The 24,564-nt window shown below is 49.1% G+C and overlaps 1 protein-coding gene across 4 annotated transcripts in view; it reads left to right on the plus strand.

Moving 5' to 3' along the window:
* The window catches only part of unc13d (unc-13 homolog D (C. elegans)), a 495,771-nt gene extending 474,013 nt beyond the window's left edge, over positions 1-21,758 (plus strand). For 2 of the 4 annotated variants that reach the window (XM_038777597.1, XM_038777596.1), the window contains 2 exons: positions 4,562-4,767; positions 21,144-21,758. In XM_038777597.1, the coding sequence (XP_038633525.1) occupies positions 4,562-4,767; positions 21,144-21,247 (310 nt within the window). In that variant the 3' untranslated portion in view covers positions 21,248-21,758. The remainder of the gene's footprint in view (positions 1-4,561; positions 4,768-21,143) is intronic. The other 2 variants (XM_038777598.1, XM_038777599.1) reach the window with 2 other exon arrangements.
* The last annotated feature ends 2,806 nt before the right edge of the window (positions 21,759-24,564 follow it).

Genomic DNA, 24,564 nt, shown 5'->3' on the forward strand with positions numbered 1-24,564 from the left:
GTCTGTGGGGCTGCGAGTCCATGGGTCGGGCCTGGTGTGTTTTCGATTTTTGGGCCTTAGGCTGGCCCAGAGTGACTTTAGCGAAGTGCCCCATTTTCCCACAATCACTACACGTTGCTGCGTGGGCTGGGCAGTGCTGCCGGGGTTGTTGGCCCTGGCCGCAGAAGTAGCACTGCGGTTCCCCGTGCTGGGCTGGCAGACGCGCGGCATAGGCCTGCGACGTAGTTGGGTCCGACGGCAGTCGCGGCAAGGGTGTCCACGAGGGGTTCGGCAGGCCCGCGGGGAACGCGTTGATGTTCTGGTAGGCCACCTCTAGTGAGGTCGCTAGCTTTCATTGTTCATTGTTCTGTTATTTTCCCAGTCACCTGGCTCAGATCAAGTGCTGAGGACAATATCTGGTTCTCAGCTGTGCATGTGATCCTGCCCGTACCTTCCGGTCACACCGCCTCATACTTGATTGACATCTCCTTCGGCTACGCTTTGGAGCCCAGTGGCGCCTTTTTTGGCATACTTTGTTGTCTGAACTATCTCGATCACTTTTTCCAACGTTATGATCGTTTCAGCCAAGATTGGATGTTGAGATTATGGGGCGAATTCTCCGACACCCCACAGGGTCGGGGAATCGCCCGGGGCCGGCGAAAATCCCGCCCCCGCTGTGGCCGAAATTCTCCGCCAACCGGGAATCGACGGGAGCGGGAATCACGCCCCGCCGATCGCGTGCCCCCGCGGCGATTCTCCGGCTCGCGATTGGCTGAAGTCCCGCCGCTGTCAGGCCTCTCCCGCCGACGTGGTTTAAACCACCTCTGTGCTGGTGGGATTGGCGGCGTTAGCGGGCCCCTGGGGTCCTGGGGGGGGCACTGGGCAATCGGACCCCAGGGGGGGCCCCACAGTGGCCTGGCCCGCAATCGGGGCCCACTGATCGGCGGGCGGGCCAGTGCCGTGGGGGCACTCTTTTTCTTCCGTCTCCACCATGGCGGAGGCGGAAGAGACCCCCTCCACCGCGCATGCGCCGGTGGTGACGTCAGCGGCCGCTGACGCTCCGGCGCATGCGCGGACTCACGCCGACTGGCGAAGACCTTTCGGCCAGCCCCGACGCCGGCCGGCGGGCACCAAAGGCCGTTGGCGCTAGTTTTGGCGCCAGTCGGCGGAGCGGGAGCCACTCCGGCGCGGGCCTAGCCACTAATGGTGCGGAGAATTCCGCACCTTTGGGGACGCTCAACGCCGGAGTGGTTGGCGCCACTCCGCTATGCCGGGACCCCCCACCCCGCCGGGTAGGGGAGAATTTCGCCTCTGGTTTCCACAAACCAACTGATTGTGCTGCACATCACTAAGCACGGTATTCGAACACGTGGTGCTCGTAAATCCCACCCCCGCTGTTGCCGGAATTCTCCGCCACCCGGGAATCAACGGGAGCGAGAATCACGCCCCGCCGATCGCGTGCCAAAGCTTGGCTATGATGGCTGAGATGGACACTTCTTTGTCCCTAACAGTGGAGTTAAATTTATAATGTTGGAGGATAATCAAGGGCCTTGGGTTAAAATGTTCGTTGAACAACTTGACTACCTGATCAAATGTCTGAGTCGGGTGCCTCCAGTGACATGAGGTTCCTAATTTTAGATTATAAGTTTGAGGCCCACAAATTATCAGAAGTATCAGCTTCGAGGGCAGCACGCGGCATAGTGGTTAGCACTGGGACTACAGCGCTAAGGACCCGGGTTCGAATCCCGGCCCTGGGTCACTGTCCATGTGGAGTGTGCACATTCTCCTCATGACTGCCTGGGTTTCACCCCTGATGAGACCATTAATTCACAAGACACGTGATTAGAAGTGAACAGTGGGTTTAATAGTCTTACAACTGAGCCTGCCTGCGACGAGATGAACTGGCAGCAGGCTCACAACTGCAGAGCTTTATACTTCCGGTTAGTGGGAGGAGCCATGGGCGGAGCCAAGGGTGGAGCCCAGTACAAACTCCTCATCTCTCCCTATGGGCACAGCCACGTAACGGCTCGTATACAGAGCCCACAAGGACACAATACATATAAAACAACACAGTGTGAATTACTAGGTTTATAATTCACCACAACCCAAAGATGTGGAGATTAGGTGGATTGGCCACGCTAAATTGCCCCTTAATTGGAAAAAAAATGGATATTCTGAATTTATCTAAATTTATTTTTAAAGAAGAAGTATCAGCTTCTGCTTGTCTTCCCTGAGATTGTGTTCGCAGTGAAGAAATAGCGGAGCCGCTCGATGCACTGGCTCCAACCTTTGTCCCTTGGTCAAACGGCTCCAGTTTATTGATGATGAGCATTTTCACTCACTTTATGACAGTTCGTTGGTCTTCATTTCTTTTTCCAATTGCTCCTTCATTCCCCCTCAAATCACAAAGTACTGAAGAGTGCGATTGAACCTTTCACCTTGCCGCCAATATGGTGGCTCGAGAAACATTCCAGAAGTTTCCAGCCGTAACAAAGGTTGTTTATTAACGAAAGGCAAAGACTGGCGTATGTACACAGGCACAGAACACAATAGGGTCTTATCTCCTCAGCTCCGGGGTCCACACTGCCCGGGCCACTGCCCCCAGGACCCTGCGCTAACTCACTTTTGGCTGGGATTTGTGCACTCCCATGTGATTGGCCCCGAGCCGGTAACGTGAGCTTCCAGGCCTGTACCCTTAAAGGGGACACTTATAGAGGGAATGGAGGGAGAGAGGAGAGAGAGGGAAGCAGGGAGGTTTGTGTGTGTTGGGGTGATGATGAGTGGCCTCATGCACTGCATCAGTAATCAGCTAGGATTTAGGAAGATTTGGGCAGTATATAGAATTAGAATTTGCAGTGCAGAAGGAGGCCATTCAGCCCATCAAGTCTGCACCGGCTCTTGGAAAGAGCACCCAAGGTCAACACCTCCACCCTATCCCCATAACCCAGTAACCCCACCCAACACTAAGGGCGATTTTGGACACTAAGGGCAATTTATCAAGGCCAATCCACCTAACCTGCACATCTTTGGACTGTGGGAGGAAACCGGAGCACCCGGAGGAAACCCACGCACACACGGGGAGGATATGCAGACTCCGCACAGACAGTGACCCAAGCCGGAATCGAACCTGGGACCCTGGAGCTGTGAAGCAGTTATGCTATCCACAATGCTACCGTGCTGCCCACATATAGTCACATTTTGTTGTGATCACTGCAAGATGGCAATTGGTGATCATGATGTCAGTTGATAATTATCACTTGACATCATTAGTATGGGTCTGTGTGAAAATAGTAGCTAAATGGTCAGTTCTGAGAGAAAATGAAATAGAATGACAGCTAGATAGATGATTGCTTGTAATAATAAGTGATATCAACTGATGGCAACATTTTTGCATATGAGCGAAGTTGACGTCAAATGAAGGTTGTTGAAAGCAAATGATGAAAGCAAAAAATATCAGATAGGAACTCCCAATTCTATTGGTACTTGTCTCTCATCCATGCTTTTGTCACCTCGAGACTCTAACATTCAAATTGCGCCCTGGCCAGCCTCACCTTCCATAAACCTGAGCTCATCTAAACTCTGCTGCTCTTAATTGTCCTAACTCACACAAATATCTGTTCACCCATGATCCATGGGTTCACGGACCTAAATTAGCTCCCAGTCTGACAACATCTTACTTTTAAAAAATTTGATCACTGTTTTCAAGCTGGCTCATGACTTTGCCCCTACCTCTGTAACTTTCTCCAGCCACTTTCTCTCTCTCCTCCTTTAAAACAATTCTTAAAGCCTATTTAGTTTCTGGTCACCTGTCCTGCTATCATCTTGTTGTTTGTTTGATGAAGCTCTTATGAGGTGCTACAGACTGTTTTACGATGTGAAAGGCTGCATATTAATTGTTGTTGATTTCCCTTGCATTTATTATGCCAGCGTTTAGTTCCACAGTTTCTATCCTGTCAGTGTCCATCTTTCAGGCTATTTAACCACACAGTATATCACAGGCGATCTGATCTAGTTCTTAAACAGTGTCCACATATACACTTGCCTGAAAGATTGCTGATTGGTGATCAGGAACAGCATCCTTGGTTGACTCTTTGCTCTCTAACTCAAGGCTGCAAAGAGTGACTGTGTTGGGCTTGGAGAACAGGACGTGAATGAACCTCTGACCTTCATGGCCTGTATGCTTCATCCAGTGAAAATAAAAATTGGGAGAGAGAAAAGTTGGTTCATTATCACCCATCCTACCCTGTTGCCCAGTCAGAATTACCCTCCGATAGCCAGATTATAAATCAAACATGTAATCAATTTAGGGCTGCAGGAAGGACAATGTTTAGGCCCTGTGGATGACAGCTTGAAATGTCAGCCCTGCAGCACAGAGCCTTTTGCACAGACAGTCGGATGGTTTGATGCATTGTAAGCTAATCTTTAGGTTCTAGGTTTGAATGAGAATATTTGCAGGATCCTAGATCTACAAACCCATCTAAAGGCAAAAATGTTACACGTAGAGTGTGAAAACTTGCATTTTTGTCCTCCGTGCCTGAGCAGGGGAATAACAATTGTTTTCCTGTTTGTGACTTGTTTTCAGTGATGTTATTCCAGAGCAATGTCGCAGCAAGGGAGCCTGCTTACTTATCACTGTATTTGATCATGATACATTGCTCAGTGATGATCTAGAAGGAGAAGCGTACTTCTCCTTGCAAGATATCCCTGGACTGGACAGCACTGAGGAGGCACTCAACATCAGCAAGGTCCCTCAGAGCCGACTAATGCTTGGCCATCCCAAACCAAGAGGTAAAAAACAGCTGCTTTCATAATTTACTACATTTCCTGAGTATTCATTGAGGTCAGGGATCCATCCTTATTCTCCCATGATACGTGAGAGTTACTGGCAAAGCCAGAATTAATTGCCAACCCCTCATTTCCCTTTTCCTTGGAGGAGGTAGTGATTATTACGATCCTGGATCATACCCCAAAAGCTGCTAGGATACCGGATAGAAACCCCAATATTTAATTTAATTTTTAAGAATGTGAAGAAAGGGTACTTCACTCCAGGAGTGAGTCCACGCACAAATAGCGATATGGTATATTAAAACCAACTTTATTACTAACACAGGATTAAATTAACTTTACATCATACAAGAAAAGAGCTTACAATTACCCGTTAAACAATGCTTAACAATGAAAATGAAATACTTACTCTAACTCCTATCTTTTATCTCACTCAACAAAAATCCATCTAGAGTCAAAATTTACTTTTAAATACAGTTAGCCAACGCAGGAAAGCTTACTGTAAAGAGATGTCTTTGATAAACTGCTTTGAGAGAGAGAGAGATCTGTTAGGAACCAACTTTCAGATTTTTGCCTGTGTCAAACTACTGTTTAACTTTCCAGCTTTTGGCAAAACGCTACTTGTCTATTCACATCCCCAATCTAACCTGAACTGGGACTATTGATTGATTCAGCTCCTGGCTCCTCTCTGTTGTGTTCCATGGTTCCCCCGATGATGAAGACGCACACAGAACATGAATGTGTTTAACCAGAACAATTATTTATTGTTAAGCACGTGGGAAGATAACTAACAGGTCTATATACAAGCAAAGTTACTCAAGTCTCTAGGGAGCTACTCTAAGTCTGATTGCCCTACTATTCATGCTACCACCAACTTCCGAGTTGCCTCAGTCACGACTGGATGCATGTCTGGAACCACCCACTGGCAGGAGGTCATATTCGTGATGACATACATGGATAAATAGCTTTATACTTTTGTACAGTTATATACAGATATGCATGTATGCATATCACCACAACCCCTTCCTTTGGAGATATAGTAAGAAGTTTTACAACTCCAGATTAAAGTCCAACAGGTTTGTTTCAAATCACTAGCTTTTGGAGCACTGCTCCTTCCTCAGGTGAATCATGGATTCTCCACATTTTGGTGATATATGTATTTGCAAATATATATAATGGACTTTTTGTTATAAGTTCAGGCTGTCAGGCTTGCACCTTACTGTGGTCAACCAACTGAGCAATGGCTGAGTTGGTGAGCCTGCCCCATTTTCATCAGCTGCCGGTCTTTCCCCATGCACCACTGGGATGCATCATTGACCCCGGGCAGTGCTGGACAGATTGCATCTTGCTCAGGCTTTGGAGTACTCTTCCACTGGGTTCAACACAAAAGGCTGCTCTGATTACCCTATTGCACGACTCTCACCAGTCTCACCTATCCCTTGCCAATGGGGTCCTCAACTCTCACAGTGTCCCCTATCTGCAGTGGCCAGATGGTCCTTACAGACCAATCATAAATCTCTTTCTGCCTTTTCTTCTGAAGAACTAACTTCTTCTTAAGTCTCCGATCGAGAGAGGAGGCCACCATAGAAGGCAGGATTGTCCACAGCTGCGCTGGCAACAGGCCATTTGCAAGTGGGGCCAAATGATAACTGAGCAATGCCAGGTGCATATCATCCCGGTTATCAAGGGCCTTCATCAGTAACTGCTTCACAATATGTATGCCGTTTTCCACCTTCCCATTCGTTCGCGGATATAGCAGGCTGGAGGTTGTAGTGATATGTATGTATACAGACATGTAAAGGTTTAATGATTATATTTTAGTGTAACACAACCACTAGAGGGCAACACTAGATTCCACTGTAAATATGAGCACTCAAAGGATCTTGGGTCTCTTCCAACCAGGAATGACTAGACAGCAGAGTGTTAGAGAGATAGATCACAGCATGGTTAGCACATGTAGTTTAAATTAGTTAATACTTTATTCTAGATTACTTGATTACTGATTATAGTTCGGTAGAGTGTGCAAACTCAATATTAATCAATTTTTTATTCATTAAATCTGTTTTGCTTTAAGTTGAAGTTGGGTGGTTTCTTTAGAATCTTTAGAAGCAAAGAGTAAAAATGTATTACCAAAGAGTAATATAACAGAAGTAATGTGTCTGAAGTCATAGAAGCAGGCAAAATTCCGTCCATTCATGGTTGTTGAAGCATGACCCATTGTCTGACATGACAATGGATGGTATGCCATGCCGGGCAAAGATGGTTTTGATGGTATTACACAGCAATCAGGTGAGTTGGCCAACTACGGAACCTCTGGATAAATGGAAAAATAGTCAGTTACAACTAGGTAGTCACTTTCTGCCACAGGCTAGCAATAACGTCTTCCACATGCATCAGTTTCGTGCTCTGTTTGCATCGGAACTTCTGACAAGCAGCGATCGACCATGCCTGCAATGTTCTGGGTGATGCCTGGCTTGTAGATCATCTACCGGACCCCGCGCTTGGACTTCTTAATGCCAAGGTGCCTTTGTGAAGTTTCTTAAGCATGAGCGTCCTCAGCGACTGTGGGATGACAATCTTGTGCTGCCGCAGGAGAAGACCACTCACCTCATTAAGTTCAGAATGGACATTGTAGTATGTCAAGTAGGCGCCTTTTGGCCAATCCTTCCTGACAGATTTAATGGCCTTTTGCAAGATAGGATCCTTAGCTCTTTCCGCCCTGATCAGGCGTGACTTTTTTTCAGAAACCGGGAGCGAGGCAGAAATTAGATTAACATGCAGCTGGACTTCATCCTCCCCAGACAGGCTTGATTGATGGCTGTAGCTCTCGAGAGCGTGTCGGCAACTGCTAGGAACTTGCCTGGCATATAGACACGGTCAAAGTTTTAACGCTGGAGCTTCATCATTAGTCATTGTATTCTAGAGGACATCTGACATATGTCGGCAACTGGCGGCCTGTGGTCGGTCTCAACCAAAAACGCGGGCAGCACATACACATAGTCATGAAATTTCTCCAGACCCGTAACTAGCCACAGGCATTTCTTATCGATCTGCGCATACCTGCGCTCTGTATCAGTCATAGCTGATACCGAACAGGCACCGGAATGTGGCACCTTGGGGATTTTCACAGTAACTTCATTGCAGTGTTTTTTTTTTAAAGTATTTTTGTTAAGATTTTGCAGAATTTTTTATAATAAAACAGTAGTAACCATAATAACAAAACAAACTAGAGTGAACATTAGCATAGTGCAAAAAGAGAATATACAATAACAATTAAATAGACATTACCCCAAGCGACCCAGTCTTCCCACACCATCCCAATGAAGCACTTACCCCCCCCACCCCCCCTCGGATTGCTGCTGCTGCTGACATTTTAATTTTCCCTGAGAAAGTCGACGAACGGCTGTCACCTCCGAGGGAACCCTAGCGTAGACCCTCTTAAGGAAAACTCTATTTTCTCAAGGCTGAGAAACCCATCCATGTCGCTAACCCAGGTCTCTACACTCGGGGGCTTTGAGTCCCTCCACATTAATAAAATCTGTCTCCGGGCTACTAGGGAGGCAAGGGCCAAGACGTCGGCCTCTTTCACCCCCTGAACTCCCGGGTCTTCTGACACTCCAAAGATCGCTATCTCTGGACTCGGCACCACCCGTGTGTTAAGCACCTTGGACATTGCCCTCACGAAACCTTGCCAGAACTCTCAAAGCACCGCATGCCCATAACATATGGAAATGGTTTGCAGGGCTGCCCTTGCACCTCATACTTCTTCTTCTTCCACCCTAAAAAACTTGCTCATTCTCGCTGCCGTCATGTGTGCCCAGTGGACCACCTTAAATTGAATTAGACTGAGCCTGGCACATGATGAGGAGGAATTAATCCTGCCCAGGACCTCTGCCCACAGACCCGCTTCCAACTCCTCACCTAGCTCCCCTCCCACTTGCCCTTGAGCTCCTCCACCGGGGTTTCCTCCGCCTCCTGTAGTTCGTGGTAGATATCCGACACCTTCCCCTCCCCCACCCAGGTGCCAGAGACCACCCTGTCCTGTATCCTCAGTGGTGGCAGCGTCGGAAAGGCCACTACCTGTTTTTTCAGGAAGGTTCGTACTTGCAGATATTTAAAGGCATTTCCTGGCGGCAGATTAAATTTGTCCTCTAGTGCCTTCAATCTGGGAAAGCATCCTGTCATAATATACACCAGTATATCATGGTGCAGACACACACTGATGGACACACACAGGGACCAATCAACATGTGCAAACACCGCAGCCAATCACCAGTTAGAATACACACACTATAAAGGCAGAGGGCACCACGGTTCCCGCTCATTCTGGGTGCTGCCTCTGAGTGTAACAAGAACTCATCCAGCCCAGCACAGACTCACAACACATGCTGAGAGAATCAACTGGTTCGGACAAGGCTTAGGTCTCTAGTTTAAGTTAGCATCATTTAGACCCACAGTCATCGTGTGTTAGTTAGTTAGGAGTAGTTAATAAAATTGAGTTGAACCTTCATCAGTGTTGGAAGTGTCTGTTCATGTCTCAAGTCCACACAAGCCAGCACTTCATGGTACCAGGAGTTGAGGGATGCTTCACTTCTGAGACCTACCTTTCAGTGATCTGCCTTCCACCAGTCTCGCACCATCCTGCAGAATGGACTCCATTCGCCCGCCGTCACCTCTCCGCATTGCAGGGAATCTGGGCTCGAACTGGAAACTTTTCAATCAGCACTTCCAGCTGTACCTCGAAGCCAGGGACCTAGAAGCTGCTAGGACGCACGGAAGATTGCTCTCTTCCTCTTCACAGCCGGTGACCACGCTCTGCACATTTACAACTCGCTCACCTTGGATGAGGGGGAGGATAAATCGAAGTTCAAGACCATAATTCTGAAGTTCGACAGCCACTGCGCGGTCGATGTCAACGAGAGCTTCAAGAGATACATGTTTCAGCAGCGAATTCAGGGTAAGGACAAGCCTTTCCAGTCCTTTATTACCCACTTCCGCGTCCTTGCACATTCCTACAACTACGGGTCCACCTCTGACTCCATGCTCCGTGACCAGATTGTTTTTGGTGTTCAATCTGAGCCCCTGCACTAGCAGCTACTAAAAGTAAAGCAGCTCACTCTCTCTACGGCCATTGAGACTTCATGAACATGCCTCCATGCGCTACTCCTACTTCCAGGCTGCTGAAACGGCGTGGCAAGCCCCTTACCAGGCAAAACGGGTCCAAATAATTAAATCTTTTCAGGCTCTGGATCTGAACGATGGCGGCCATTTTGCGCGCTTTTCACGGAGTCCCGCGCTTACGCGCAACGAGCGTGCTGACGTCACCGACCGCTTCACGCAGGTGCGCGCTACGCTGGATCGCCCCGCGCTTGCGCAGTGGCGCGACGAATGTCCCGGCGTGCGGCAACTGCGGCTCCGCCCACTTAAAGCGGCAATGTCCCGTGAAGTCCCGACGCTGCCTGCAGTGTGGCAAGCGAGGCCACTACACTGCAATGTGCAGATCTTCCCTACCTGCTGTTTTTCGAAGGTCCACCCAGCCCCACAGAGACGTCAGGGCTATCCAGCCTGCCATCAATGAACCTACTCTAGACCTTAATTCCGACTGTGCCTGCAATGATCCACAGGTCCAGTTCCAAATCGGCGTTGTTACTACGAACAGGATGTCCCCAAGCGTGGCACCAAACCCATCCACGTCCACAGCGTCAGCCAGGATGATGAGTGGTGTGCCACCCTTACGGTCAACCCCTGTCAGGTTCCGCCGGGACACTGACGCTTCTGCCAATCTCATCGCGTCATCTGATTTTCGCAAGCTCTGCGTACAGCCTGCTGTCCTGCCATCTGCCTGTAAATTGCTGGACTAGAATGGCAATGCCATCGCTGCCAGCGGCTCCTGCCACCTTGAGGTGACACATCGTGCTCACACAGTCATTCTCCCGTTCAAGGTTGTTGCTGCCTCAAAAGCCTCCTTGCTTGTGCACAGGCATGCAAGCTGTTCCACTTAGTGCAGAGAGTACACTCTCTCTCTTCAAGCGATGTGTCTGCATCCTCTGACACAGACTTCAGGGCGCAACTCGACTCCATCATCCAGCAATTGCATGATGTTTTCGAAGGCATGGGCACGCTCCCGTATACGTATAAAATCTTACCCAAGCCCAACACCACGCCTGTCATTCATGCACCTCGCAGAGTCCCAGCGCCCCTTAAGCAACAGCTCCAGGACCTCCAGGACCAAGGAGTCATTTCTAGAGTCACGGAACCCACAGACTGGGTAAGCTCCATGGTCTGCATCAAGAAGCCGTCCGGCGAGCTGCGGATCTGTATTGATCCTAAAGACCTGAAACAGAATATCATGCGGGAGCAATACCCGATTCCGAAACGGGAGGAGCTCACGTCCGAGATGGCCCACGCCAAACTATTCTCAAAACTGGATGCCTCGAAGGGTTTGTGGCAGATTCAACTAGATGAGTCAAGCAAGAAGCTGTGTACGTTCAACACACCCTTTGGCAGGTTCTGCTACAACCGGATGCCATTCGGTATCATTTCTGCGTCCGAAGTTTCCACCGGATCATGGAGCAGATGATGGAGGGGATCGACGGCGTCCGGGTATATGTTAACGACATTATTATTTGGTCAACCACCCCGCAGGAACACATTGCCCGCCTTAAGCGTGTTTTCAGGCGCATCCACGAACACGGCCCCAATAGGGCCAAATGCTCCTTCAACCAGTCGAGTATCAAGTTTATGGGGGATCACATCTCCCACCAGGGGGTGCGTCCGGACGAGGACAAGATTGCAGCAATCACGTCCATGAAGACGCCCGAGGACAAGAAAGCGGTCCTCCGGTTCCTGGGTATGGTGAATTTCCTCGGTAAGTTCATTCCGAATCTTGCCTCACACACCACGGCCCTCAGAGACCTGATTCGCAAAACCACAGATTTCCAATGGCTTCCTGCTCATGAGCGTGAATGGCAGGAGTTGAAGGCCAAGCTTTCCACGGCCCCAAGTGTTGGCCTTTCTCGACCCGACCAAAGAGACCAAAATCTCTACTGATGCCAGTCACTCGGGGATTGATGCCGTGCTCCTGCAACGAGACGAGGCTTCGTCATAGGCCCCCGTTGCGTATGCGTCACGGGCGATGACTCCCACAGAGCAGCGCTATGCGCAAATTGAGAAAGTGTGTCTCGGCCTTCTCACTGGAGTCGTGGAGTTCCACGACTACGTCTATGGACTTCCACAGTTCACGGTTGAAACCGACCACCGCCCCCTTGTAAATATTATCAAAAAGGACCTGAACGACATGACGCCTCGCCTCCAGCGAATCCTACTCAAGCTGCGCAGGTACGACTTTCAACTGATCTATACCCCTGGCAAGGACCTTGCCGTTGCCGATGCCCTCTCAAGGTCGATCACAACTCCGTGTGATCATGACGGCTTCATTTGCCAAATAGATGCTCAAGTTCAGCTTGCAGCCTCCCATTTGCCAGCTTCGGATGCACGACTGATGCAAATCCGCCGCGAGACAGCGGCTGATCCACTTCTGCAGCGGGTGATGCGCCTGATGTCAGACAGGTGGCTCAAAGGCCAATGCCCGCAATTTTACAATGTCCGCGATGACCTGGCGGTTGTCGACGGGGTGCTCTTGAAACTGGATCGCATCGTCATTCCACAAAGCATGCGCCAGCTAGTGTTGGAGCAACTACATGAAGGCCATTTAGGAATCGAGAAATGCCGCCGCAGGGCCAGAGAAGCCGTCTATTGGCCGGGCATCAATGATGACATCGCCAATGTGCTCAACTGCTCTACCTGCCAGCGTTTTCAGCCTGCCCAACCACGGGAGACCCTGATGCCCCATGAGCTCGTCACGTTGCCTTGGACCAAAGTGGGCATCGACTTGTTCCATGCATTGGGCAGGGACTACGTCATCATCATCGACTACTTCTCCAGTTACCTGGAGGTCATCAGGCTGCACGATCTCACATCCTCGGCTGTGATCAGGGCGTGTAAGGAGACATTTGCCCGACATGGCATTCCGCTGACAGTCATGTCAGACAATGGCCCCTGTTTCGCGAGCCAGGAATGGGCCGGCTTCGTCCGACATTACAACTTCGAGCACGTTACGTCCAGTCCCCTATACCCCCAATCCAATGGGAAGGCGGAAAAGGGGGTGGACATCGTTAAGCGGCTCCTCAGCAAGGGCGCCGACGCCAGCTCAGCTTTCCATCTTGCTCTGCTAGCCTATTGCTCCGCCCCGCTCTCCACCGGCCTGTCGCCTGCTCAGCTACTAATGAACCGCACCCTCAGGACGACGGTGCCATCAATTCTCGCTCCCAACCTCAATTATGTCCCCGTGCTCCACATGTCTCAACTGCAGCAGAAAACTTCCTACGACTCACGGGCTGCTGACCTTCCCGCCATCCATCCACGCGACAAGGTTCGTATCCATCTCCCGGACGGTGGCTGGTCTGCGCCTGCTGTCGTTCTAAGGCAGGTGGCCCCCCTTCCTTCCTGGTCCGCTTACCAGATGGATCCATTCGGCGCCGCAACAGGTGTGCTCTTCGCCTGGTTCCAGGGTCATCACAGGATCCTCCGGCCAGCTCTCCTACTGATCCCGCCGTGGACTGTGTGGCGCTTCCGGTCGCTCTGCCTGCCCCTGACGGTGCTGCAGCCCTCCCGGCTCCTGAGCCGCCAGCCATTGCCCCGCCCTTGAGGCGGTCAACCAGAGTTCGTCGCCCACCTCAGAGACTGAACCTATGAACTCTGTACACATGTGGACTCTCTGAAATGTTCTTTCTCCTATATCCTTTATTGTTGCATTTGTTATCCAGTGATTTGTAAATAGATTCGTTGGTTGTTCCAGTTCATGGTAGTCATCTGCACCAGGCACCTTCCTCTGTAAATAGTCTTGTTTCCTGTATATAGCTTTGTACATTTGTCTTCGTACCTCACACGTAGTTAGGCACATTCTTCACACACCCACACTATTTATTATCGCACACCTACATCAACATTTTTTTTAAAAGGCGGGGATGTCATAATATACACCAGTATATCATGGTGCAGACACACACTGATGGACACACACAGGGACCAATCAACATGTACAAACACCGCAGCCAATCACTAGTTAGAATACACACACTATAAAGGCAGAGGGCAGCACGGTTCTTGCTCATTCTGGGTGCTGCCTCTGAGTGTAACAAGAACTCATCCAGCCCAGCACAGACTAACAACATGTGCTGAGAGAATCAACTGGTTCGGACAAGGCTTAGGTCTCTAGTTTAAGTTAGCATTATTTAGACCCACAGTCATCGTGTGTTAGTTAGTTAGAAGTAGTTAATAAAATTGAGTTGAACCTTCATCAGTGTTGGAAGTGTCTGTTCATCTCTCAAGTCCACACTAGCCAACACTTCACTTCCGTCTATGAACAGATCTCCCATCCTTCTGATGCCTGCCCTCTGCCAGCTCTGGAACCCACCATCCATCCTACCCGGGACAAACCTGTGATTGTTGCATATCGGGGTCCAGACCGACACTCCCTGCACCCTCTTGTACCTCCTCCACTGTCCTCATTTCCGCAATATCGCCACCACCACCGGATTTGTGGAGTAACGGGTCGGTGAGAACGGCAAAGGAGCCGTTATCAAAGCTCCCAGACTAGTACCTTTACATGCGCCGCCTCCAGCTGCTCCCATGCCCCCCCGCCCCCCCACCCCCCCACCCCACCCCACCACCCACCCCTCCCCCCCACCTCCCATTGCCCACTTCCTAATCATAGCTATATTGGAGATAGTAGTAGTTGCAAAAGTTCGGCAGCGCCAACCCCCCCCCCCCCTCTCCCCGACTGCGCTCTAACAGCGATCTCCTTACTCGCGGGGTCTTATTCGCCCACACAAAGCCCGTAATGATCCTACTCATCCGCTTAAAAAAGGCCTTGGGGATGAAGATGGGGAGGCACTGAAAGACAAACAAAAGTCTGAGGAGGACAGTAATTTTCACGGTCTGCACACTTCCTGCCAGTGACAACGGGAGCATGAAAATGAAAATCGCTTATTGTCACAAGTAGGCTTCAAATTAAGTTACTGTGAAATGCCCCTAGTCGCCACATTCCAGCGCCTGTAAGGAGACACTTGTTGAACCAAGGCTCCAACTTCCCAAAAATTTGCACTAAGTCTGAATGTTCAGGTTAGATCCTTGGGGTCCATACATATTCTCAGGTCTCCATTTCTCTTCTTTACGCAAACCATGGAGTTGACCCAGTCGGCGGGCTCTTCTATGCGCCTGATTACGCCCACGGGCATCATCCTTTGTAGCTTATCCTTGAGCTTGTCCGTTAGCAGAGCAGCACCCATCTATCGCATGCACAACTGGTTTTGTATCCTCCTTGAGCTGAATGTAATATGGGAAGGGCAGGGTGCCAATCCCTGAAACATCTCTGGCTCTGCATGATTGACTCCATTGAGATGTGCTGGCGGGGTGTCATGTGTGTTGCCAACAAAGGAGAATAGTATCCGCGCGTGACATCTTTGACCATGACATCGAGTTCACACACTCTTGAAGTCGGAATCCGATTACTGTTGTAATCCTTCAGAAGGGCACCTCTTGGAGCAATGTATGGTTTGACTTTGAGCCATCGTGCCACTGATAGTGTGATCAGATTGGCTCTTGCTCCCGTATCAAGCTTCCAGCTGATGGGCGTTCCATTTATCATTATCGGAATTGTCCATCTGTCCTCAAGGGCCCCTGCATTCGCCTCACTGTGGCGGCAAAGTTCCAGAAATGCATCTTTGTGGCTGGCCAAACTGTTTGAGTTGCTATTCATAATCATGTTCACGTCGACCTGGTCATCGATGCTGTTATCCTTGTTTGCCCTCTGTGCATTTGTTCGGATAACTGTCGAGCCTGGCAAAGTGATCCGTTCCGCCACATTTGTGACAAACTTTTTTGAATGCAGGACATTGTTGTGGCAAGTGTCTGTTGTGACATTGCAGCCACAAGATAGCGGATCTGGTTTGTTGCTCAAAATGGCTGCCTTTATTGAGACCACGTTTCTTGTGATGCTGCGCCGCAGAACGTGCAAAATGGCTACCTGCACTGATACCACATTTCATTCTTGAGTGCATCACAGTGCTTATGGTGCGAGCATCTTCTTTAAGATTTGAGCCGAGGATGCTGATCTGCTGTGCAGCGACTTCATTTGCCTGGCAGATCCTAATGACATTCTCTAATGTGAGGTTGTCTTCCCTCAACAATCACTGTCATTCAATGTCCGATAAACAATTTGTCATAAATCATCGATGACTGCAGAGTGACAAAATTGCATGACTGGGCCTTCTGTTTCAAATGGATTATAAAGCTATCAAACATTAGCTTTTACGTGCGCGGAAATCTTTTGAATGGCTCATTCTTTCTCGGAGAGCAGTGTCGATCAAAGCAACTAATCACTTCATCGTAGCTTCTGCTTCCCTCCTCACTAGCAAAAGCGAAGGAGTTGTAAAGTTCAAGTGGTTGAGGGCCTGCTACCGTGAGCAGCAATGCAATGCTCCTTTTGTCAAGCTGTGCCTGGAGGCCAAGGGCTGGATTCTCCGTTTCTGAGACTAAGTGCTGACGCCGGCATGGAAAGAGTGGTGTTTTACGACAGCAAAAACAGCGCAACAACTGCAGTGATTCAGAAACTCTGAATGGGCTAGCACCATCCCCACGTGAAATACAACCGGTTCCATGTGAAACGGTGGCACACATGAGGCTCATATGCCGCAGCCGCACTCAACGATCCCCCCCACACATATCGAGCCTGTCAACAAGATGGCTGGAAGGAGAGCAGCACCACTGTTCAGGGACACTGAGTTGGACACCCTGCTGGACGCTGTGGAGGAGAGGCAGCTATCCCTGTACCCCAGCCAGGGAGGAAGGCCACCAAGCGCCGTTGTTCATCGTGCCTGGGCGCAGGTGGCAGAGGTGGTCAGTGCCGTGAGCAACTTCGTCCGGACTGGCCAATAGTGCAAGGAGTGACTGCACGATCTCCTCAGGGTGGCCAGGGTGAGTTGGCTGCTCCATGCCCCTGGCACTAACCCCTCCTCCCCCCCCAGGAGAAGGCCATACACACAGCCGCCAGGAGTGGGAGAAGACCGGAGGGAGACCACCAGACATGCAGCCCCTCACCGTGCCCGAGCAGAGGGCACTGAACGTCGTCGGTGGCCCGGAGGCAAGGGAGGTCACCGAAGTGAAGGTCAGTGCCGGGCGGGCAAGTGAGATGCCTAGTTACGCATCCCCATAACACATGTGGACACCCCTCCCACACCCCCCTGACCCATGTTGTACCTTCCAAACCACAATATACAGTGGACAAATGACCACAAGTTGTTTAATACGGTAATAGTTTATTACACGCATACACAGTGAACACACACATACAAGTTGCACTCTAAACTAACACACAAGAACTACCCTAACTTCACGTCCAGGTGACTGGTATGTACAGAGCACATGTGGCCTTATCTGTAATCCATCGTCTAGAGGTGCTGGATGTCTATTGTTGGTTGTCCGTATCCCCGGCTCTGGTCCCTCTGTGGATGGCATGGATGTTACTCTCCTTGGCTGGCGAAGGTATCACCGCTGTTGCCGTTGGTGGTCGGGAGAGCGAATGGAGGAGCAGACTCGAGGATCCGAATGGCACCCCCTGCATTCAACTGCTATGTCCCTATGCACCATCTGGGCTGCAGCCTTTGTACATTTGCCAGCTGCAGCCCATCCCTGTTCATGTGGTGCCCACTGTCTTTGCGGGCAGCCATCTCAGAAGTCCACGGATCCCCCTCCTGATGCTTAAGGCAAAGCGTGGTGGATCACACACTTGGACCAATACATGCCCTGCATCCCCAGTCACCTGTCCGACAAAGACAAATATAAATATACATTCCATTACAGTCATAAAAATGGAAGTGTCCATACTGTAAGATACAATTGGCAGTCTAATGCAGAGGTGGGACAATATTGAAAACCTGATCCAGAAATGGAGGAATACTGTCAAATACAAACTGCAGAACATACGGCCGTGCATAGTGCAGATCAATGTAAACAGGCTGGCCTTAAGAATTTACAACACCAGATTAATGTCCAACAGGTTTGTTTCAAACACGAGCTTTCGGAGCACTGCTCCTTCCTCAGGTGAATGGAGAGGTATGTTCCAGAAACATTTATATAGACAAAAAAGTCTATATATATGTTTCTGGAACATACCTCTCTATTCATCTGAGGAAGGAGCTGCGCTCTGAAAGCTCGTGTTTGGAACAAACCTGTTGGACTTTAACCTGGTGTTGTAAGACTTTTACTGTGCTCACCCCAGTCCAACGCCGGCATCTCCACATTAAGAATTTACAGTTCTACAAAGGTCATATACAAAACAACCCAGATACTCAGTGCAAAACAAGTATCAGCCCCCGGGGATTGTTGGTCTGGCTGGATTAATCGGATCTGTGCCGTAAGCATGAGTCCCATTTCCTGGCGCTCCGTGATTTCTGCTGTCCACCATAGAGTTGGACCGTGAGGATGGTGATCAAGGTAAACAGGATCATCATGACAGCCAGGTGGGGGCGGAGTCAAACAATGGGGTGTCTCCGAAGGTCAGAGCCCCAACCCCAGGAATTATCTCACCAAGTTCTGGCTGAGCCTTCTGCATCTGCCGGGTGACATCCTGGGGTTGCTGTCTTCAGGTGTCCCGGGGGAACAAGCATAGCTTCTGTTATTATCGCACTGTGCTCCACACATGCACCTCTAGGGAGGAGCTACTCTGACCAACCATCCGGCGTAGCCCCATGTCCAATATGATGCCGTAGGTGCGGCCAGTGGCTACCTATAGTTAGGCGGATGTTTCTCATGCGCTGCTTTTACCCCTTGCAGGTTTCGCGCGCTTTTCGGCAGTCCCAGGTAGATGTCCAATAGATCGATCAGGGCTTGATCCCCCTGATCAATATCAACCAATTGGTGGTGGACACATCGATGGCGGGTCGGGTCCCAGGCAGCCATGGCCGCCTCTCCTCCACAGCGGCCAGTGTCTGAGGCACATAGGCTTTCCCAGATAAGGAAACCGCGCCACCATGTCTGCCACATATTGTTACTTTCTACATGGAGCCCATTGTCCCTGGATCTCCTTTCTTCGGCCTTTTCCCTGTGTTTGTTTCTGCAAGGATCGGGCTGCAGCCCTTGTATATATGCAGGCTGCAGCCTGTCTGCATCTCTGTGTTGACCAATTTCCCATCAATCTGTGCGGGTGGCCATTTTGATTGCCCACACCCTTCATCTTCACTTTTCACCCCCCTCACTCTAAACCCCCCCCCCCCCACACAAGGCCTGTTATCCGCCGGTGACCCCAGTCCTGGCACCCGTTCCTGTTGCCAGGGGCACCTTTGGCTGGCATTGCCCTCTCTGGGGGGTGCTGTGGCTGTGGCCCTGGGTGGTCCCCCAATGGGTGGCTGCCGGTTAGGTGGAGTGTTCGCTGCCGGGGGGGGGGCATTGCGGGCGTGGGCGCACAATACGGCTGGTGCCACTGTGTAGAACCAGAGGCCGGGGTGGGTCGTCGGTCAGCGGGTGTTCAGCAGGATGGCGGTGGGTGCCTGGGCACTGCCCCAGTCGCATGGGGTTCTCCTCGGCTGCTTGACGCGCCCTCCCCTCCCTCCCCCTCCCCGGCCAGTGTCCGGGCCAGCAGCCCGCAATCACTCCATGCCATTCGCTTCCACCGCTCTCTCGCTCAGTAGCCAGGACGCCAGGTTCACGATTTGTGAGAGCACAAGTGAATCAGGCTGTCGGGAAATTGGCCCATCAGAGGCACTGAAGCATCGGGCGTCAGGCCCACTAATATGTCTACTGTACTTTCAGCCCGCGCGGTGAGCGCCGCATATATGCCATTTTAGGGGTGACGGTGCATCCCGATTTGCTGTCAACCGGCACCCACCTCGATTTTGGTGTTGGAAGCTATTCTCTGCCCAATCGTGTTTCGTGATTTTTGCGTCGGTAAACGGAGAATCCAGCCCATAGAGTCCAAACTGCTGTTTAAAAACATGTCAGTTGTCGTTTACGTTATCCGATACTCGAAGCTGGTGGGGTGTCTTTAAACCTTCCATCTCAAACTTCAAACTTTAGTTGCATCAAGTCGCAAATAGCCGTAGTTCACCAGATTGGTGGAGAAGTCGTTTGTTGTGAACAAAGAACAATACAGCACAGGAACAGGTCCTTCAGCCCTCCAAGCCTTTACCGGTCATGATACTAACATTTGTCAAAACCCTCAGCGCTTTGTTGTGCCGTATCCCTCTATACCCATCCTATCCATGTGTTTATCAAGATGTCTTTTGAACGTCATTATTGTATCTGTTTCCACAATCTCCCCTGGCAACGCGTTCCAGGCACTCACCACCATCTGTGTAAAAAACCTGCCTCACACATCTCCTCTAAACTTTGACCCACGGACCTTAAACCTATGCCCCCTTGTGGCTGACCCCTCTACCCTGGGAAAGAGTGCCTGCCCATCCTCTCTATCTGTGCCCCTCATAATCTTGTAGACCTCTATCAGGTCACCCCACAACCTCTGTCTTTCTGATGAAAACAGCCCGAATCTATTCAGCCTCTCCACATAGCTAATACCTTCCAGACCAGGCGACATCCTGGTAAACCTCCTCTGCAACCTCTCCAAAGAATTATCCTTCTGGTAATGTGGCGACCAGAATTGTGTGCAATATTCCAAGTGTGGCCTTACTAAGGTACTATACAACTGTAGCATTATATTATATGATATTATATTATATTAGTTTTTGACGTAGTTCACCTTGTCTCGTCTGTAGTTATCTTTAGTTGTTCAGCACTCTTGGTGCCATGTTGCTTTCCATGGTTCCCCCAATGATGAAGATACACACAGAACATGAATCTGTTCAACCAGAATTATTATTTATTGTTAAGCACGTGGGAAGATAACTAACAGATCTATATACAAACAAAGTTACTCAAGGGAGCTACTCTAAGTGTGACTGTCCTACTATCCATGCTACCACCAACTGCTGAGTTGCATCAGTCACGTGATGCATGTCTGGCACCACCCACTGGCAGGAGGTCGTATCCGTGATGACATTGTATATATACATATCACCACATTCCCAAGATAGATACAGAGTAAAGCTCCCTCTACACTGTCCCCACCCAATACTCCCAGGACATTTCATGTTGAGGATGATACATGAAGAATGGACTTTTGTTATGAGGTTGGAGGGAACGGTGCCCCACCAGCAGTCGGTATGTTAGGGAATCAGAGGTGAAAAGAATGTACATTTCAATCATGATCAATCTTCACTACCTCTTAACTGTACAAGACTTGTCATTGGCTTTTATTTTCTTGGCAGAAGACAAGATACTGAAGTTATTAGAGGCACGAAGAGGAGACAAAGATGCTCAGGCTTTCATCAAAATACGAAGGCAACGGGAAAGAAAGTCAATGGAAACATAAAGTTTGCTACAAACTCTAGCACCAACACTGGATAGAATCAAAAATGCAAGACTTTCAGGCACCTGATCCCTTTCACTCTGTCACCATGATGTACAAGTGTTTATTACAAACAACCCCATCCACCATTGTGCTTTAATGGAAAATTGTGAGCAAGTGATTCACCAAAATGTGCATGTGGGGGGTCAGGCAACGGGTGGGTCCTTCTCCCCACCCAAGCTTCTGCCGTGAAAGTCTCACTCTCTACTTTCAGGGCCTCAGAATAGTTTCTTTCTAGAAAGCTCCATTTCCTCTGTCTTGAACATTTAAAAATGTAACGGATTACAAAATCAGGATTGCTTGCATCTGTTTTTACATTATGAGTAGCCTTGGATTTCTGCAGTGGGCGTGTACAGAATTTTGAGGCTAATTGCCCAGAAAACATATTTGTGAGAGCATTAACGCACAGTGTGAATGATGGCCAGCAGTATGCAAAAGTAGGCAGATCATAAAATGAATCAAGACGTAACACCGATTTGGTGTCAATGGTGCAATTTTGGAGCTCAATACTCGATCAATGCCCTCTCCTACCTTCACACAGCACACATTATCTCTCTTTCCCTCCCATCAGCACTATTTAACGAGTTTTGTGTTTATTGCTGATTAATTTATTTTGGCTGCTTCTTCAACTCTGCAAATGTTTTGTGCTTTATATGACTTCAAAGTTGCAAATATCCACATGGAACAGTACTGTGGATGCTGAAGGAAACTTTGCTGACTTCAAAGCAAGTGCACAAGCTAGTTGCTTTCAGTTGTGGGTGCATTAGTAGGCCTTAGAATACACCATGATTTGGAGAATAAAAGAGGCCATGGGGAGAAGGACAAGCTGCCAGCAGAAGGAGGAGGGGGAGAAAGACTTTTAACAGCCGCCAAATCTACCCAGGTTGTTCGGGGAGCAATTTGCCTACCTGCAACTCCGTGAGGAACAATGAGTGAGATGCCTCCACTTCAGCAAAGACGTCCTCATTGAAAACTGTCACCAGCTCCAAACACAGCTGCAACTTCAGAGCTGCACAAGGACTGAATTGCTAGTGCTTGGTAAGGTGACCATGGCAAAGTGCTTCAGTGTTTCAGATAGTTTCCAGGGTGAAATGGGAGAAATTTATGGCATCTTGCAGTTTGCCAAACACTATAGCTTAAAGGTGTTCATTGAAATGCTGATTGGTGAAATGCATTTCATTCTCTCTTAGTAGGGAGAATGAAGTGGAGAGAACATTTGACTTCCTTAAGATTGTAGACTCCCCGTGACATAGAGATGACAGAATCACAGAATTGTTACCATGCAGAAGAAGACCATTCAGGTCATTATGTCTGCACCAGCTCTCCAAATGAGCATCATGACTTAGTGTCATTCCCCTGTTTGTACATTGTTTCTACTCAAATAATCCTAATGCCCTCTTGAATGCCTCGATGGAACCTGCCTCCACCTTGCTCCCAGACAGTCCGTTCACGACCTAACCCACTTGGTGTGTAGTTGCATCACATTTCCTTTTTTTGCAAATCACTTTAACTCTGTGCCCTCTCGTTCTCGATCCTGTTACGAGCAGGAACAGTTTCTGCCTATCTACACTGTCCATTCCCCTCGTGATTTTGAACATCCCTATCAAATCTCCTCTTAGCCTTCTTCTCTGCAAGAATAGTCTCAACCTCTCCAAACTATCCGTATAACTGAAGTTTCTCATCCCTGGAAGCATTTTTGTCAACCTCTTCTGCACTCTCTCCAATGTGTTCACATCCTTCCTGTAATGTGGTGCCCAGAACTGTACACAATATTCTATCTGAGGTCTAACCAGTGTCTTGTATATGTTTCAGCATAATCTCATTGCTCTTGTACTGTATGCCCCTATTAATAGTCCAGGATACAATATGCTTTATTAACTGCTCACCCTACCATTCCTGCTACCTTCAATGATCTATGCACATATACACCCACACCTCTGCTCCTGTACCCTTTAATAATTTTACCCTTAATTTGTATTGTCTCTCCATGTTCTTTCCATTACAAGGCACCACCTCTCACTTTTCTGCATTGGACTTGATTTGCCACCTCTCTGCCCACTCCATCAACTTTTTTATGCCCCTTTGAGGTTCTACACTGTTCTTGTCACAGTTGACAATACTTCCAAGTTTTGTATAATCTGCAAACTTTGAAATTGTCCCCTGTACACCAAGATCTAGATCATTGTTGCTTCACAGTGCCAGGGTCCCAGGTTCGATTCCCGGCTTGGGTCACTGTCTGTGCAAAGTCTGCACGTTCTCCCTGTGTCTGTGTGGGTTTTCTCCAGGTGCTCCAGTTTCCTCCCACAAGTCCTGAAAGACATACTGTTAGGTAATTTGGACATTCCGAATTCTCTCTCAGTGTACCCGAATAGGCACTAGAGTGCAGCTACTAGGGGATTTTCACATTAACTTCACTGCAGTGTTGATGTAAGCCTGCTTGTGACAATAATAAAGATTATACATATCAGGAAAAACAAGGGTCCCAATGCCAACCCCTGAGGAACACCTTCCTCCAGATCGCCATTGGCCATTAGTCTGTTTCCTATTACTTCAGCCACATTGCTAAAGTCCCTTTTGGAATATGAGCTATAACTTTTCTCTCAAGTCTGTTGTCTGACATTGCATTGAACGCATGTACACCACATCAACAGCATTACCCTCATTGACCCTTTCTGTTACCTCCCCCAAAACCTCCAGCAAGTTAGTTAAACACGATTACATGATTTCCCCTTTAAAAATCCATGCTCCAATCAATCCACATTTTTCTATGTGACTACTAATTCTATCCCGAATAATTGTTTCTAGAGGCACCACTGATGTTAAACTGACTAGTCTGTAATTGTTGGGGCTACCCTTACAGCCTTTTGAACAAGGACATAGAACATAGAACTGTACAGCACAGTACAGGCCCTTCGGCCCATGATGTTGTGCCCAACTAGTCTGAAACTAAGATCAAATCAACCTACTCCCAATCATTCTAGTGCACTCCATATGCCTATCCAATAGCCGCTTGAAAGTTCCTAAAGTGTCCGACTCCACTACCATAGCTGGGGGTGCATTCCATGCCCCAACCACTCTCTGAGTAAAGAACCTACCTCTGACATCCCCCCTATATCTTCCACTATGAACCTTATAGTTATAGGACATCACATTTGCAATTCACCACTGAGTGTAGAGACAAAGATTATGGCTAGCGCGCTTGCAATTTCTACTTTCACTTCCTTCAATATCCTTGGATGCATCTCATTTACCCTGGTGTCTTGTCAACTTTAAATACTGAC

This window comes from Scyliorhinus canicula, chromosome 18, assembly GCF_902713615.1.
Source record: "Scyliorhinus canicula chromosome 18, sScyCan1.1, whole genome shotgun sequence".
Taxonomy (NCBI): domain Eukaryota; kingdom Metazoa; phylum Chordata; class Chondrichthyes; order Carcharhiniformes; family Scyliorhinidae; genus Scyliorhinus; species Scyliorhinus canicula.